Raw genomic sequence first — 13,929 nt, 5'->3', positions numbered from 1 at the left:
AGACGGGGTCAGTTCAGGGCATTTATTGCTGTTGGGGGGCCCGGGGGGGGGCCCTATTTCTCGTAGCCTGTGGGCAGGGGGTTGGTGTGAGGGTTGTGGAAGAGCGTGTGGTTCCCGTCACCCCATGGGAACGGCTGTGAGGAGAGAGAGAGAGAGACAGGGGTCAAGCGCCATCAGCCCATGGGCCCATCTACCCCGGCGTCAGGCCTGTCCCGTCCCCCCCCCTCCCCCAGGGCCCATCTACCTCGGCGTCAGGCCACCCGCCCCGTACCTTGGTGCGGATGCGGAGGTGGTGGTAGGGCACGAACTCGGGGGGCGCGTGGGGGTGCCAGCGCTTCTCCAGCCAGACGTTGAGCATGCAGACCCCCACCGCCGGCAGCGCCACCAGGAACGACAGCGCCCGCCACGTTCGACCTGCCCCACAGGTGCCGTGGGGCTGGGGCACCCCAAACCCTCTCCACACCCCCCTCCCAAAGGTCCCGGTAGACCCCGAGGTGTCACCCAGCGCACCCCAAAACACCCCGGACACGCCTGCGTCCGCATCACCTGATAACACCCCAAACCACCCCAAAACCCCCCGATGCACCATCACCCCCTCCAAACACCCCCAAATACACCGATATCACCCCAAAACGATCCCAAAACACCCGGTAGAGCCCTAAAACAGCCTGCAACCCCTGAACACATCCTGCAGCACCCTAAAATAGCCGATACACCCTAAACCTCCACGACACAGTCCAAAACAGCCCCAAAACTCCCCATATCCACCCAGTATAGCCCAGTTCCACCTTAACGTGGCCCCAAAACACCAAAAGTCCCCCCATGCACCCCAAAATCAGCCAATACATCCCCCCCATACCCCTAAAACTTCCAGACACCCAAAACCACCTGACACAGTCCCAACACCACCTGAAACACCCCAAAACCACTCAGTACACCCCAATATCACCCAAAACCACCAGATAGAGCTCAAAAAACACCCAAAAGAACCCCAGTACCACCAGATACACCCCGGTATTGCCCCAAACACCACAAAACCACACAATACACCTCAATTTCACCCAAAATCACCCCAAATCCACCAGATACACCCTAATATTGTGCAAAACCACCCCAAAACCCACCTGCCACAGAGCCAAAGCCACCCCAAAACCATCCTGATACACCCCAAAACTGCCCCACACGTGATCCCCCCGTACAAACGTCCCCCCGGACCTCCAGCTGCACCGGTGTGGGTCCCTGCGGAGGAGGCCAGGGCCCGCCGTGGGGCAGCCCCCCAAGTGAGCATGTTGGTGGCGAAGGGCGACTGACCCTCCGTGGTCACCCCGACCCCACAGCACCCCCCCAGCCTGGCCAATGGGCTGAGGCCCGGCCCCAGCTCGGTGCACGTGTTAAATATAGACCAGGGTTAAATATAGACCCAGGCGAAGGGCGAGTTGACGAAAAAGGGGGGGCCCTGGACGTCTGGGTCCTTGGGAAGGACGAGAGGGTCACAGAGCTCCCCAGGGGACCCAGGAATCCAGCGGGGGACCCCCAACTTCAGGCCGAGACGGAGGGGGTCCAGCATCCAAGCGGCTTTATTGGGAGCTGTAAAATGGCGGAGTGACCTGGCACTGAAATGTGTGAGGACCCAGGTGTCTGGGCACCCCGTTTTCCCACCCTCACAGCCCCACCTCCCCCCAGGGGGGACCCAGGTGTCCGGGGGCCGCCTCACCCCTGGGGCTCGCCCAGGGGGGCCGTGGGGGTCCCGTCGCTCTCCATGAGCTCCTTGTAGTGGCGCTTGAAGAAGCCAACCTGGGGGGGGGGATGCAAAAGGGGGGGTGCGTGAGCCTGGGGAGGGGGGTGAGGAGAGCCCATCCCCACCCCTGTGGGCGGGGCTGCCCCAGGCCCCCCCCTCACCTTGTAGAGCACCAGAGCCACCAAGCCCAGCAGGACGAGCCCCCCCACGGTGCCCCCCAGGATGAGGGGCAGCGGGTTGGGGGTCTCCAGGCGCTCCACCTCCGTCTGCACCTGCGGGGGGGGCGGAGGGAGCTGGCGGAGACACCCGGGCGTCCGGGCCCCCCCCAGCGCCCCCCCAATGCACTCCGTGCCGGGCCCCCCCCCCCCCCCCCAGTGCCCCCCCGGCCCCCGTGCCCGGGCGCACCTGGAGCTGGGTCACCCCCCGGGTGTTCCAGTAGCGCCCCCCGTCGTAGAGGAGCCGGGCCGAGCTCACCACCACCACCTTGGGCTGCCGGGTCTGGGGCGGGGGAGAGATGGGGGGCAGCCGTGGGGCACAGCGGGTCGCCGCGGGCCCCCCCTCCCCGGCCGCCCCCTTACCGGCGCCAGCCAGCCCAGGGCCAGGCTCCCCGCGAGGCTGAAGCCCAGGGCCCGGCGGGGCTCCAGCTCCTGGACCCGGCACTGCAGCTCCCGGCAGGCGGCCGCGGCGCAGTCCTGGGGTGGGGGGAGAGGGTCGGGGGGTGACGGGGGGCTGGGGGCACCCCCTGCCCCACACCCGGGGGGCGGCACTCACCAGCAGCGGGCGCTCCCGCAGCCGCTGGGGGTCGTGGGGGACCCCCGGGTGCTCGGCCACGACGCGGCACCGCGCCAGCTCCTGCTGGGGGCAGGCGGGGGGACCCCGGCTGTGGGAGCCCCTTTCCGGGCTGCCCCCGCCCTGGGGTCACCCCCCGCTTGGGGGGGAGCAGGTGACGGGGGTTACCCCCGTTGGGGGCAGCGGGGCGGGGGAGGCACTACCTGGTCGGGGGTCACCTCCACCTTGTCCCACAGCGGGGTCCCCCCCAGGGCCGTGGGGACCAGGAAGGTGACGTTGATGGGGAGGCCGCGCTGGCCCAAGTTCTTCACCTGCCACGGGGAGGGGCACGGTGGGGACGGGACCCCCGGCGGGACGGGGGACCCAGGCGTCTGGGATCGCGCCCACCCCCCTCACCTCGTAGTGGTGGGTGACGGGGGCGCTGGTGGGGGCCCCCGCGCGGGTCGAGACGTTGACGTAGGTGGTGGAGTCCGGAGCGCTGGTGGGGACAAGAGGGGACGGGGTGGGGGTGCGGGGGGGACACACTGGGGACCCGTGGAGGGGCACATCGGGGACCAGGGAGCTTGGGGACTGTGGGCACGGGAGGGCACCCTGGGGACGAGGGATGGGGGCTGGTGGCACCTTGGGAACATGGGGACGGGGGCAGGTGGGGTGGCGGGTGGCCCGGGGGAGCAGCATCCCCTACCTGGTGAGGACGAGGAAGACGTCGTACTTCACCGGGATCTCGGCGCGCTGCGCCTGGCTGCCCGGCGCCCCGTTGGCACTGCGGCAGAGGGGTGTCACGCGGGTCACCTCCCCCCCCCCGCACCCCCCCGTGCCCCTGCCCCTCACCTGCTGGCATTGGCCACCACCTCCAACACGCTCCCCAGCTCCGCGTCATGGGGCACGTCCAGGGTGACGGTGAACACGACCTGCGGGACGGGACGCCCAGGCGTCACCCCCCAGCCCACCTTATGGCGACGTCCCCAAGAGCCCGAGGGGGCTCGGGGGACACAGGGACACCAGGGACCCCCCTACCTCGGTGCCGGGGCGGAAGATGGGGTGGTTGACGAGGCAGAGGGTCCTGCGCCACGCTCCCTCCGCCGGCTCCGAGTTGCAGCGCAGGGACATGGACCTCCTGGAGGACTGAGAATGGCCCGGGGGCATCAGGGGTGGGGATGGGCGTGGGCAAGACAACCGGGGAGGGGGGGTCAGGGGATGTCTGGGGGAGGGCCGGAGGCCAGAAATGCCCCTGGGTGGGCTTGAGGACGTCTCGGAGGGGGTCTAGGAGGCTTTGGGACTTCTGGATGGTCTTTGGGACTTCTGGGGGGTCTTGGAGACTCTGAAGGATTTTGGCGGGGGGTGGTGGGGGTCGGGGTACCTGGAGCACGACGGCTTTGCGGTAGGAGAGGGCCTCGGGATGCTGCAGCTGGACGGTGGTCCCGTACGAGTCCTCCCCGCGGTTGTGGAGGGTGACGGTGACATCCACCACGCTGGTCATCCCTACCACGATGGTTTCCAGCCTGGGGGGCACAGAGTGGGGTGGAGGGAGGTGGGGGTGACCCCGGCATCCGTGTGGGTCCCCGTGACATGAGGAATGGGAGGACCTACCCCGAGAAGTTGAAGGACATCTGGAGGTCATCGATGCAGATGTTGTCCGTGCCACAGTCCTTCTCAAAAGGTAGCTGAGGAGACACTTTGTCTGTCCAACCGTCTGTCCTTCATCCGTCCTTGTGTCCTTCCTGCCTCGCACCCCTCTATCCACTTGTCCCTCCGTCCTTCTGTCCTTCCTCCCTTCTGTCCATGTGTCTGTCCTTCCATCTCTCCATCCCTCTCTCCTCGCTCCCTCCCATCCCTCCTTCCGTCCATCCCACCCCTCCCTCCAGCCCTCCACCACTCCTCAGCCCCTACCGTGCCCACGGCCACCATCTCCGAGTCCTCACTCAGGGCTGGCCGCAGGCCCCCGGCCACCTGGATGGGGTTCCCCGTGGCGTCGTAGGTGAGGCGCAGCAACAGGGGGGTCAGCGTGTCCTGCGGGCACTCCTGCCCAGCACAGAGAGACGACCGTGTGCCCCAGGCTGGTGCTGTGGGGTGGGCCACCCCCAGACCACCCCGCCGGGGCCTTTCCCAACACCCACCGTGAAGGTGATGGCGAAGTCCTCGCACCTCTTTCCAACACCCAGTTGGAGGGTCCCGTTGCGGACGGCGGCGCTGCCGCCAAAGACAGCCCGGACCACTGTCCGCCCGGGGTCCAGGGCCGCCTGGTACCGGAGGGTGGTGGAGAGTTGGGTGCCTGTGAGGAAAGGGAGGGGAAGGTGGGTGCTCAGGGTCTCCAGCAGCCCCCAGGATGGCGGGAAAGGAAGAGATGGAGAGCCAGATGGACTTGGGAGGGCCTTGAGGTCATCGGGAGGTGGTTTAGGAGGCCACGTCAATTTCTGGGGGATTCGGGGACATCCGGAGGGGGTTGGGGATCTTGGGGACATCTGGAGCGGGTCTGGGAAGCCAGATGGAGATTTGGGGGGCTGGGGAGACATCTGGAGGGGCTTTGGGTGACCAGACAGACTTCCGGGAGGTCTCACCGAAGTTATCAGAGGTTTTCTTGGTGCTGAGGAAGCAGATCTGAGCCCTGGCCACTTCCCCCTTGGGCACTTCCTCCTCCTGACAGTCAAAGGCGGCCGCGGGGATCTCCTGGGGCTGGAAAGCCACCGTCACACGAACCTTGAGCAGCGGCTGGGACCTGGCGGTGACAACCGGAGAGGGCTTGGTAGTGGCCACGGCATCCTCCAAGCCATGGCAGGTCCCAGGTGGGTCCCCAAGGCGCACCTGAGCAGCAGGACCTGTCCCTGGGCACCCACGGCCACGTCCGGCAGCCTGTCCCCTGTCAGGTCCCGGCCACTGCTGATGGCCTGGCCAAAATAGCGTGGCCCGCTGGAGAACCGGGCACCCGAGATGCGCTGGGGGAGACAGGAGCGCCGAGGGCAGGTGAGACATCCCTGGCGCCCAAGATGTTCCCAGCACCTGGGACGCCTTCAGGGGCTGGAGCAGCCCGGACATCTCCAGCAGCCAGGGTGTCCCCAGCACCAGGGACCTCCCTGTCACCCAGCAGCAGCCGTGACCCGGGACACCCTCGCCCCCAGGACCAGGGGTGGGCGGGGGTCTCACCTGGCTGTACTGGGAGGTGATGCCACCCCGCTTCCCACGGAAGATGTAGACGGCCCCCCGCTCCTCGTCCTCCAGCGGGGCCCCCACGGCCACTTCGGGCCACCGGTCCCCGTCGATGTCCCCCAGGCGCGCCAGGCTGGCCCCAAAGCGCCCCAAGGGGTGGCCGGGCTGTCCCTGCAGTGTCTGCTGGCACGGCAGCTGTCCGCCCTGGGGGGGACGAGGCTCTGGGTGCCCCCCTCTGCCTGCCGCGGGCCGAGGACGGGTGGGGTTGGGGGGCCCTTACCTTTGGCCTCAGGGTGCAAACGGCCACACGGCCCCCGCTGCCGGCCCCGTAGAACATGGGGGCCCCCACCAGCACCAAGTCCGCTGAGCCGTCCCCGTTGAGGTCCAGGGCGCACAGGGACGCCCCGAAGTAGGAGCCCACCTGTGGGGAGAAGCGGCCATGGGGCTGGCTGGGGGATCCCCGTCCCTGGCACCCCTCGGTCCCTCCCCACGGCCCCACCCTTACCTGCGGCCCCGTGGCATCGGCCACGAGCTGCCAGGCATCCTGGGGGCCACGGAGGCGGAAGAGGAGGAGGCGGCCAACGTGGCGGTAGCGGGGGGCCCCCAGCGCCAACGCTCGGCTGCCCGACAGGGACAGGGACTCGGCGGCGTAGCCTGGTCACAGCGGGATCAGCGGGGACCCTCCCGGGGGTGCCAGCAGCCCCAGAGCCGTGCGGGGATGTTGATGTCCCCAGGACCTCTTGGGGGCACCAGCATCTCCAGGACCTCGTCCAGCACCAACGTCCCCAGGAAGCTTGTGGGGACGCTGATGTCCCCAGGACCTCCCCACGACCCCTCTGAGGGTGCTGACGTGTCCCTCTCCAGAGGACACCACCATCCCCAGGTCCCTCACGGGGGACACCACCATCCCCGGGACCCTGGCGGGGACCCGTCCATCCCCGTCCCGGGCAGCCCTTACCCAAGTAGGCGTCATTCATGTCCCCGGCGTCTCGGGACACGTTGACGAAGGTGGTCTCCCCATCTCTGTCGTAGACAAAGACCCCTCCAGACCAGTCATAGGCACCCACTGCTCCCAGTACGGGCCCCTCCTGCGCCAGTAAAGCCAGGGAGGGGAACAGTGGTGGGGGGGGAGGAGTCAGTCCTGCCACAGGGACACCCCATGGGCATGGGGATGGTCTGGGGTGGCCAGGGGACACTTACCGGGGTGAGCAGGGCACTGAAGCCCTCCTGGGCCATCTCCAGCTGGAAGGAGCTGCTGTGGGCAGACTGGGTGCCTGGGGGAAGGCAGGGGTGAGCGGGGGCCATCAACTGCCCCCCCTTGGCCGCCCTCCAGCCGCTCCCCAGGTCCTCGGTACCCTCGATGGCAAAGATCTTCTCCTGCAGCTGGTTCTGGATGCCCTGCAAGGCGTCAAAGTTGTCCACCTGGAAGACGTGGTCCTTGCTGGGTTTGGAGGCGATGGTGCGGAGCTCTTCTTCAGCATCTGGGTCCACAAAGGCGCTGCCCACCTGTGGTTGGAGCAGGAGGGACAGATGGAGGGACAGAGAGGTTTGGGGAGGGAAGGAAGGATGGAGGATGGGTGTTTGGAGAGGGAGGGGTGAACGGAGATGAATAGAATGGATGGAGATGGTTGGAGCTGGATGCATGGGTGGATGGATGGAGATGTCTGGGCATGGGTGGATGGGTGGCCACATCTGGAGATGTCTGGAGATGGACAGAGGTGCTTGTAGATGGATGGATGTCTGGGGATGTTAGGAGATGGACGGCCACGTTTAAAAAGGAATAGTTGAATGGATGGAGGCATTTGCAGACGGCCGGCCGGATGGACAGATGAGTTTGGGATGGATAGTTGCTTGGGGGTGGATGGCTCTGGACATGCAGGTCCCTCACCCCAATGGCGTAGCGGGTGACCCCCATTTTGATGGCCAAAGGGATGACTTGTGAGTACTCCAGTTTGTCGTCGTACTTCCTCCCATCCGTGATCACAATGAGGATCTTGTTGACATCTTCTCGAGCCCCTTTGCTGGGGACGAACATCTCCGTCCTGCGTCGGGGAAGCATGAGGGTCGCTCTTAACCCCGTGGCAGGCTGGAGGGGGGTCACAGGTGGTTGAGGTGGCTGGAGATGGGACTCACAAGACTTTCCAGATGGCGGTGGCAGTGTGGGTGGAGCGCCGGATCTGCTGCACCTGATTCAGCAGCGCGATGGGGTTACGGGACCTCCGGAAGGTGTTGAAGTCAAAGTGGTTCAAGACGACATCGGAGAACTGGGTGAGAGCAAACTGGGGGGGGGGGGGGGGGGTGGTGGCAGGGGTGGGACAATGTGGGGACACAACTGCTGCAGCAGCAGCCACCCAAAATGCCACCCTGCTGCCAAGAGGGAAGAGCAGCCCAAAACATCACCCATTGCAAGAAGCCACATGCAAAGTCAACAGAGACAACCCCCTGAAACGACACCCCTCCGCCAACAGCCATTGGGGGGGTCACTGCTGGTGCCTGGGCTGGTGGTACCTGCGTGTCAGTGCCCTTGAAGCGCTTCATCACCTCCGCGATGAAGGTCTTCATCGTCAAGAAGTCCTGGCGCTCGATGCTGCCTGAGCCGTCGATGAGGAGCAGCACATCCGAGGACCTCTTGGGACACTCTGGGGGGCGGGGGCGCGGAGATGTCCTCACGGTCGACTGGGCCAGGATGTCCCCAGCACACCCCTCCGCTGGTGACCCCCATACCTTGTTGGACAACTGGGAGGCGCTGGAGCTGCTGGAGGTCGGTGTCGAGGAGGACGCAGAAGCCTTTGAGGTGGACGTTCTCCCCGCAGGTTTGGGGCACCGTGGGGCCACACGCCTGGGTTGGGGGTGGACCCCAAAATCAGCAGAGCCCAGGATGGAAGGCCATACCCAGGAAACCACCAGGGGTGGCCACATTTTGGGGGGGCAATCCCCTTGATCTCACCCCAGAAAGACCAATTTTGGGTGCCATTTCCTTGATATCACCCAGACGAGCCAATTTTGGGGAGCAACCTCCTTGACGTCCCCCCAGAATGCTCAAATTTGGGCACAATCTCCATGATTTCACCCCGGACCAGCCGATTTCAAGGTGCAATCCCCCCCATTGCCTAGATCAGCCCAATTTCAGGGCAAACCCCACCACCCCCCCAACCCTCACCCAAGCCCCCCACCATACTCACCAGGGCCCTGGTGCCCCCAACAGCCAGCGCTAACCCCAGGGATGTGTTGACGGCCCCCGGGGGTTCTAGGGAGAGATAGGCGAGACCATCCTCCTCCTCCTCAGGGACCCAGGGGGTTGGTTTGGGCGGGGGCGGGGCAGGGGGGGAGCTTACCGGTGACGGGGACCTCCTGGCACTTCCCCGAGCGGTGCCGGCACAGGTAAATCATCCCCATCTTGTTGACGGCGCCGTGTTGCAAAGGGGCACCCACAAGGACCCTGTCCGCGTGGGGGAAAGGGAGTGGGGGGAGGTTTTGGGGGGTCCCCCTCCCCAACCCTGGGGTGTGCCCCTCCCCACCTTACCCGCCGTCGTCGATGGTGCCGAATTGGGCCACGGTCTGCCCGAAAGCCCCCCTGGCGTCACCGTGAAAGACCATCACGGTCTCTACGTCCACCCGAGACGCGCAGGTGGAGGTCAGCGCTGCGGGAGGGGCAGAGTGGACCCAGGCAGCCGGGTGCCACCCCACACCCCCCCGGGGGGGGGACCCGGGCATCTGGGTGCCACCCCACACCCCCCCGGGGGGGGCCCAGGTGTCCGGGTACCCACCTGCCCCCAGGCAGACGAGCAGAGCCCAGGTCTCCATGTCGCGTCAGGAGCCGGGAGGGGATGACGGGAGCGGGGGCCAAAGCAGAAGTTGGGGGTGTGGGGCGGGAGGGGAAGGAAGCGGGTGGGGGGAGTGGGGGAGCGCGACAGGAATTTGGGAGGAAAAAGATAAAAAATGGGAGGAGAAAGGGAGAGATCGTGAAATGGGAGAGGAAAGGGCAAAGGAGGAGAAAGGATGGGAGAGGAAAGATAGGTGGGGCACAGCCGCACAGCGCACAGCTGGACGGGGTACAGCCGGACGGTGCACAGCTGGACAGGGTACAGCCACAGGGTGGGGGTCACCTGGTGCTGGGGTGGGCTGGCTGAGGGTCACCCCCATTTTGGCATGTTGTTCCCGCCCCCACCTGCTTTCACAACCCTACCAGCTGCCACTGGCCCCTTGCACAATGGTGGTGGCTACAACGTGACGTCAACTTCCCATCCCTGTCCCCGACAGGGACACCAGTCTGTCCCCCACCCCGGAAGGAGACGCCATCTGGGCCCCACAACCACCTTCCTGTGGTGACAGCGCTTCCCTGGACTGTGGGGGTGGGCAGGGGGGCAGGGTGGGATGAGTCAGGCAGGGATGTCCGTCTGTCCATCCGTCCACCTCCAAACTTCTCTGCCTGTGCATCTGTTGGTGCTCAAACATCTCCATCCATCCATCCATCCGTCCATCCGTCCATCCATCCGTCCATCCATCCATCCATCCATCCATCCATCCATCCATCACCAAACGTCTCCATCCACCCACCCACACCATCTCCATCTATATGCCCATCCACTCACCCCAAAACATCTCCACATCTCCCTCCCTTCATCCATCCCTTTCTCCCCCTCCTCACAGACCGCAGCCAGCAGTCCCCCCCATGGGGCACCTCCAGCCCTCTGGTCCACCAAGGGTCACCGGTGGGTGGGGACAAGGCACAGGGCAGGCTGTCACCAGATGCTGCTTTGGAGGAACCACCGCTTGGTGACTCACAGCCACCAGACAACCGCTCACTCCGTCTTCCCACAGGCGTTTCTCAACCCTCTGCCTTGACACCCACCCAAAACCCCCTGGTGACCCATAGCCGGTGGCCAACATCCCTCCCCACCCTTCAGTCAGCGCTGAGTAACCAATCAGCTGTGCCATGGCTGCCCCACCTTTTGGGGCTTTTCTGGGTCTTCCTCCGTTGGCCCCATCTGGGTCCTTCATGGGTGACCCACACGTGGTGGAGAGGAGGCTTCCTGAAGAAGACATGGAGGTGCTGGGGACCGTGGCAAGATGAATCCCTTGAGGTGACACGGGGTGTCATGGGGTGAGTTTGGGGACAGCATTTGCGTGATGGGGTTGGGTCAAGCACTGGAGAGGGGAAGGGGGGCAGGACATGGCCACATCTGCAAGGGTCAGTGTGGGATGGTGGCCATGAGCCATCTGGCACCACAGGGACGTGGCCACATCCCAGGGTGACACCACAACGGTGGCCACCAACCGTTCAGCACCACGGGGACATCACCGTGTCCGAGGGTGCCACCATGATGATGGTTATATGGTCTATAGGGCCGCCCTACAAGCGCTATAGGGTCTGTGCAGCCCCTCCACGCCCCCAGAGGGTCTATAGGGCCGCCCTACAAGCGCTATAGGGTCTGTGCAGCCCCTCCACGCCCCCAGAGGGTCTATAGGGCCGCCCTACAAGCGCTATAGGGTCTGTGCAGCCCCTCCACGCCCCCAGAGGGTCTATAGGGCCGCCCTACAAGCGCTATAGGGTCTGTGCAGCCCCTCCACGCCCCCAGAGGGTCTATAGGGCCGCCCTACAAGCGCTATAGGGTCTGTGCAGCCCCTCCACGCCCCCAGAGGGTCTATAGGGCCGCCCTACAAGCGCTATAGGGTCTGTGCAGCCCCTCCACGCCCCCAGAGGGTCTATAGGGCCGCCCTACAAGCGCTATAGGGCCCTCTGGCCACGCCCAGTCCCCTCCAGTGCCTCCCAGTACCCTCCCACCGGTCACGCCTCCCTCCCCGCCCCGCCCCGAGGGAAGGGGCTGGGATTATGCAAACCAAAGCCCGACGTCACCCCGTCCCCCCGCGGGGGGGTGTCGCTGTTACCCAGCGGCTCTTGCGGCGGACGGGGAGGGCACGGGTGTCCCCGGCCGCCTGGGTCCCACCTCCCCCCGCCCCCCCCCAGCACCATGGCAGCGCTGGGGGCCCTGGCGCTGGCCCGCTGGCCCCGGTTGGTGGCCGCCGGCCGCCCCCTGCACGTTGGGCCGCGGTCCTGGGCCGGCCACAACCGCTGGTCCAAGGTGAAGAACGTCAAGGGCCCGCGCGACGCCGCCCGCAGCCGCCTCTTCCAGCGCCTCGGCATGATGCTGCGAACCGCTGCCCGCGGTAGGGACCCCCCGGCGCCCCTCCCCACCCAGATCCCCCTCGGCGGGCCCGAGGGTGGGGGGACCCCGTCGGGTCCTCTCTGGGGCTGGGGGGTCCCGTCGGGTCTCTGGGGCTGGGGGGTCCCGTCGGGTCCTCTGGGGCTGGGGGGACCCCATCAGATCCTCTAGGGCTGGGGGGACCCCGTAGCGTCCTCTGGGGCTGGTGGGACCCCATCAGGTCCTCCGCGTCTGCTGGGATCCCAGCAGGTCTTCTCAGATCTCCCCCACTCTGGATCCTTGGGGGGGGTGTCTCATCCCTGATGCTCCTGCAGATCCCCTCCCCCAGGATCCTAGAGGTCCCTCAGCCCCCACAGATCTCCCCCAGGATCTCTCTACCCCACAGATCCCCCCAGGTTCTCTTGGGGTCCTCCAGGATCCTAAATGTCCTTCCACCCCACACACCCTCCCAGCTCCCCCAGGATCTCCCTGTCCCACAGACACCCCCCCCTCAGATCCTGGGGGATTTGGGGAGGGTCTCCCCAGCCACCCCCCCGCCAATACCAGCCCACCCCCTCTCCCCACAGAGGGGGGCCCGGACCCAGCGCTCAATGCCCAGTTGGCCAACGTGGTGGAGCAGTGCCGGGCAAAGAACATGCCCAAGGCCTCCATCGAGGCGGCCATCCACGGCGCGGTAGGTCCCGGGAGATTCTGGGGGGTGGGTGACACGTGAGGATCGAGCCCTCCAAGTTGAGGGGGATCCCTGAGCCCTCCCCTGCCCCAGGAGAGATCAGCAGCAGCGTCCCGGCTGCTCTACGAAGCCCGTGGCCCCGGTGGCTCAGCTCTTCTCCTGGAGGTCCTCACCGACAACCCCCGGCGGAGCCAGCACGATGTCCGGCTCATCCTCACCCGCCACGGGTCAGTCTGAGCGGGACCCAGGCGCCTGGGGCCGGCGACTCAGGCGTCCGGGGCTGAGCCGGCTGCGGGTGCCCGCAGGGGAACGATGGCCGAGGGGGCACGACACAGCTTCGAGCAGAAGGGGGTGGTGCGCGTGGGGCCACGGGACCTTCAGGGCCACCCCGTCTCTCTGGAGGCGGCGCTGGAGGCAGCGCTGGAGGCCGGGGCCCAGGACGTCTGTCTGGATGAGGACGAGGAGGAGGAAGAGGAGCCGACACTGAAGGTGGGTGAGGAGGGCAGCGCGTGCGGGGTTTGGCTGTTGTCAGAGCAGACGGGGTGGTCCTCTTGGTGCCCTGACTGCCCTTGGCCGTTCCCTGGCCACTGTTGGCCATTTCTGACCATCCAGGACCATCCTGGATCACCGCTGGTTGTCCCCAACCGCTCTCGGTTGCTTCCTGACAGCTCCTGGCCATTCCTTCCCCACTGAGGACCATCCCTGACCACCACTGGTTGTCCCCAGCACTTTTGACTGTCCCCAACCGCCCCTTGGCCATCCCTGACTGCCCTTGGATGCTGTTGACCGCCCATGGCCATTCCTTGACCGTCCCCCACCTCCCGTGGCTGTTCCTTGACCATCCCAAACCGCCACTGGCTGGCCACGGACTGTCCCCGACCGCCCTTGGCCGTTCCTTGACCATCCCCAACCGCTGTTGACCACTCCCCACAGTTCATCTGCGAGACCTCCGCCCTGCGGACCGTGCAGGAGCGTCTGGAGGCTTCGGGGCTGCGCCCGCTCTCAGCCGCCATCGAGTACTTGCCCCGGGACCGGGTGGCGCTGCCGGAGGGGACACGGGAGCAAGTGGAACGGCTCCTCCAGGCCCTCAGCGACTGCCCTGACGTCATCCACCTCTACCACAACATCCAATAGGAGACGGGGGGAGGGGAGCGTGACCCCAACAATTGGGGGTCGCGTCCCCCTCCCCGTATCTTGTCCCCATCCCCGTGATGACAATAAAACGTGCTTTGACCATGTGTTGACCATGGTCCCACCTCCACAGGTGACCACCACCCCCATGAGCTTCATTAGCATGGCCCTGCCCACCCCTTCTCTGGCCCCACCCCCTCCAGGCAGAGGGGCGTGGCCAAGGGGAGGGCTGGGAGAGCCCAGGTGACTGGGGGGAGGTCCCAGCCCCATATCCAGGTGGTGCGCCCCCCCCC

General features: G+C 66.2%; 3 protein-coding genes across 6 annotated transcripts; 1 reads left to right on the top strand and 2 right to left on the bottom strand.

Annotated features, from left to right (window-relative positions):
* Positions 1-8: 8 nt before the first annotated feature.
* On the bottom strand, positions 9-1,365 carry COX6A2 (cytochrome c oxidase subunit 6A2). Its single transcript, XM_074814011.1, has 3 exons — positions 1,216-1,365; positions 272-414; positions 9-134 (listed from the first exon to the last, which is right to left on the bottom strand). The coding sequence occupies exons 1-3, from the start codon at positions 1,286-1,288 to the stop codon at positions 54-56; spliced, it is 297 nt and encodes a 98-aa protein (XP_074670112.1). The 5' UTR covers positions 1,289-1,365; the 3' UTR covers positions 9-53.
* Positions 1,366-1,559: 194 nt separating this feature from the next.
* On the bottom strand, positions 1,560-9,526 carry LOC141919009 (integrin alpha-X-like). 3 transcript variants are annotated; one of them, XM_074813991.1, is made up of 30 exons: positions 9,439-9,526; positions 9,195-9,312; positions 9,007-9,110; positions 8,854-8,918; positions 8,396-8,510; positions 8,180-8,310; positions 7,805-7,950; positions 7,560-7,713; positions 7,027-7,177; positions 6,872-6,945; positions 6,630-6,759; positions 6,177-6,325; positions 5,952-6,092; positions 5,669-5,875; positions 5,330-5,460; positions 5,086-5,243; positions 4,645-4,799; positions 4,418-4,549; positions 4,118-4,191; positions 3,888-4,029; positions 3,545-3,652; positions 3,359-3,438; positions 3,213-3,290; positions 2,924-3,005; positions 2,731-2,838; positions 2,510-2,593; positions 2,317-2,430; positions 2,144-2,236; positions 1,900-2,010; positions 1,560-1,794 (listed from the first exon to the last, which is right to left on the bottom strand). In XM_074813991.1, exons 1-30 carry the CDS (start codon positions 9,473-9,475, stop codon positions 1,711-1,713), a joined length of 3,456 nt encoding a protein of 1,151 aa, XP_074670092.1. In that variant the 5' UTR covers positions 9,476-9,526; the 3' UTR covers positions 1,560-1,710. The 3 variants fall into 3 exon arrangements, with proteins under 3 accessions (XP_074670092.1, XP_074670093.1, XP_074670094.1); XM_074813992.1 differs by having other exon boundaries at positions 2,510-2,590; XM_074813993.1 differs by lacking the exons at positions 1,560-1,794; positions 1,900-2,010; positions 2,144-2,236; ... (1 more) ...; positions 2,510-2,593; positions 2,924-3,005.
* Positions 9,467-13,766, top strand: TACO1 (translational activator of cytochrome c oxidase I). 2 transcript variants are annotated; one of them, XM_074814002.1, is made up of 7 exons: positions 9,467-9,753; positions 10,579-10,775; positions 11,640-11,839; positions 12,402-12,508; positions 12,599-12,732; positions 12,811-12,994; positions 13,439-13,766. In XM_074814002.1, exons 1-7 carry the CDS (start codon positions 9,499-9,501, stop codon positions 13,637-13,639), a joined length of 1,278 nt encoding a protein of 425 aa, XP_074670103.1. In that variant the 5' UTR covers positions 9,467-9,498; the 3' UTR covers positions 13,640-13,766. The 2 variants fall into 2 exon arrangements, with proteins under 2 accessions (XP_074670103.1, XP_074670104.1); XM_074814003.1 differs by lacking the exon at positions 9,467-9,753 and having other exon boundaries at positions 10,714-10,755.
* Positions 13,767-13,929: the final 163 nt, after the last annotated feature.

This window comes from Strix aluco, unplaced genomic scaffold, assembly GCF_031877795.1.
Source record: "Strix aluco isolate bStrAlu1 unplaced genomic scaffold, bStrAlu1.hap1 HAP1_SCAFFOLD_113, whole genome shotgun sequence".
Taxonomy (NCBI): domain Eukaryota; kingdom Metazoa; phylum Chordata; class Aves; order Strigiformes; family Strigidae; genus Strix; species Strix aluco.
Note: the sequence above shows the minus strand (reverse complement) of the source record. Positions and strands in the feature narration are given on the sequence as shown.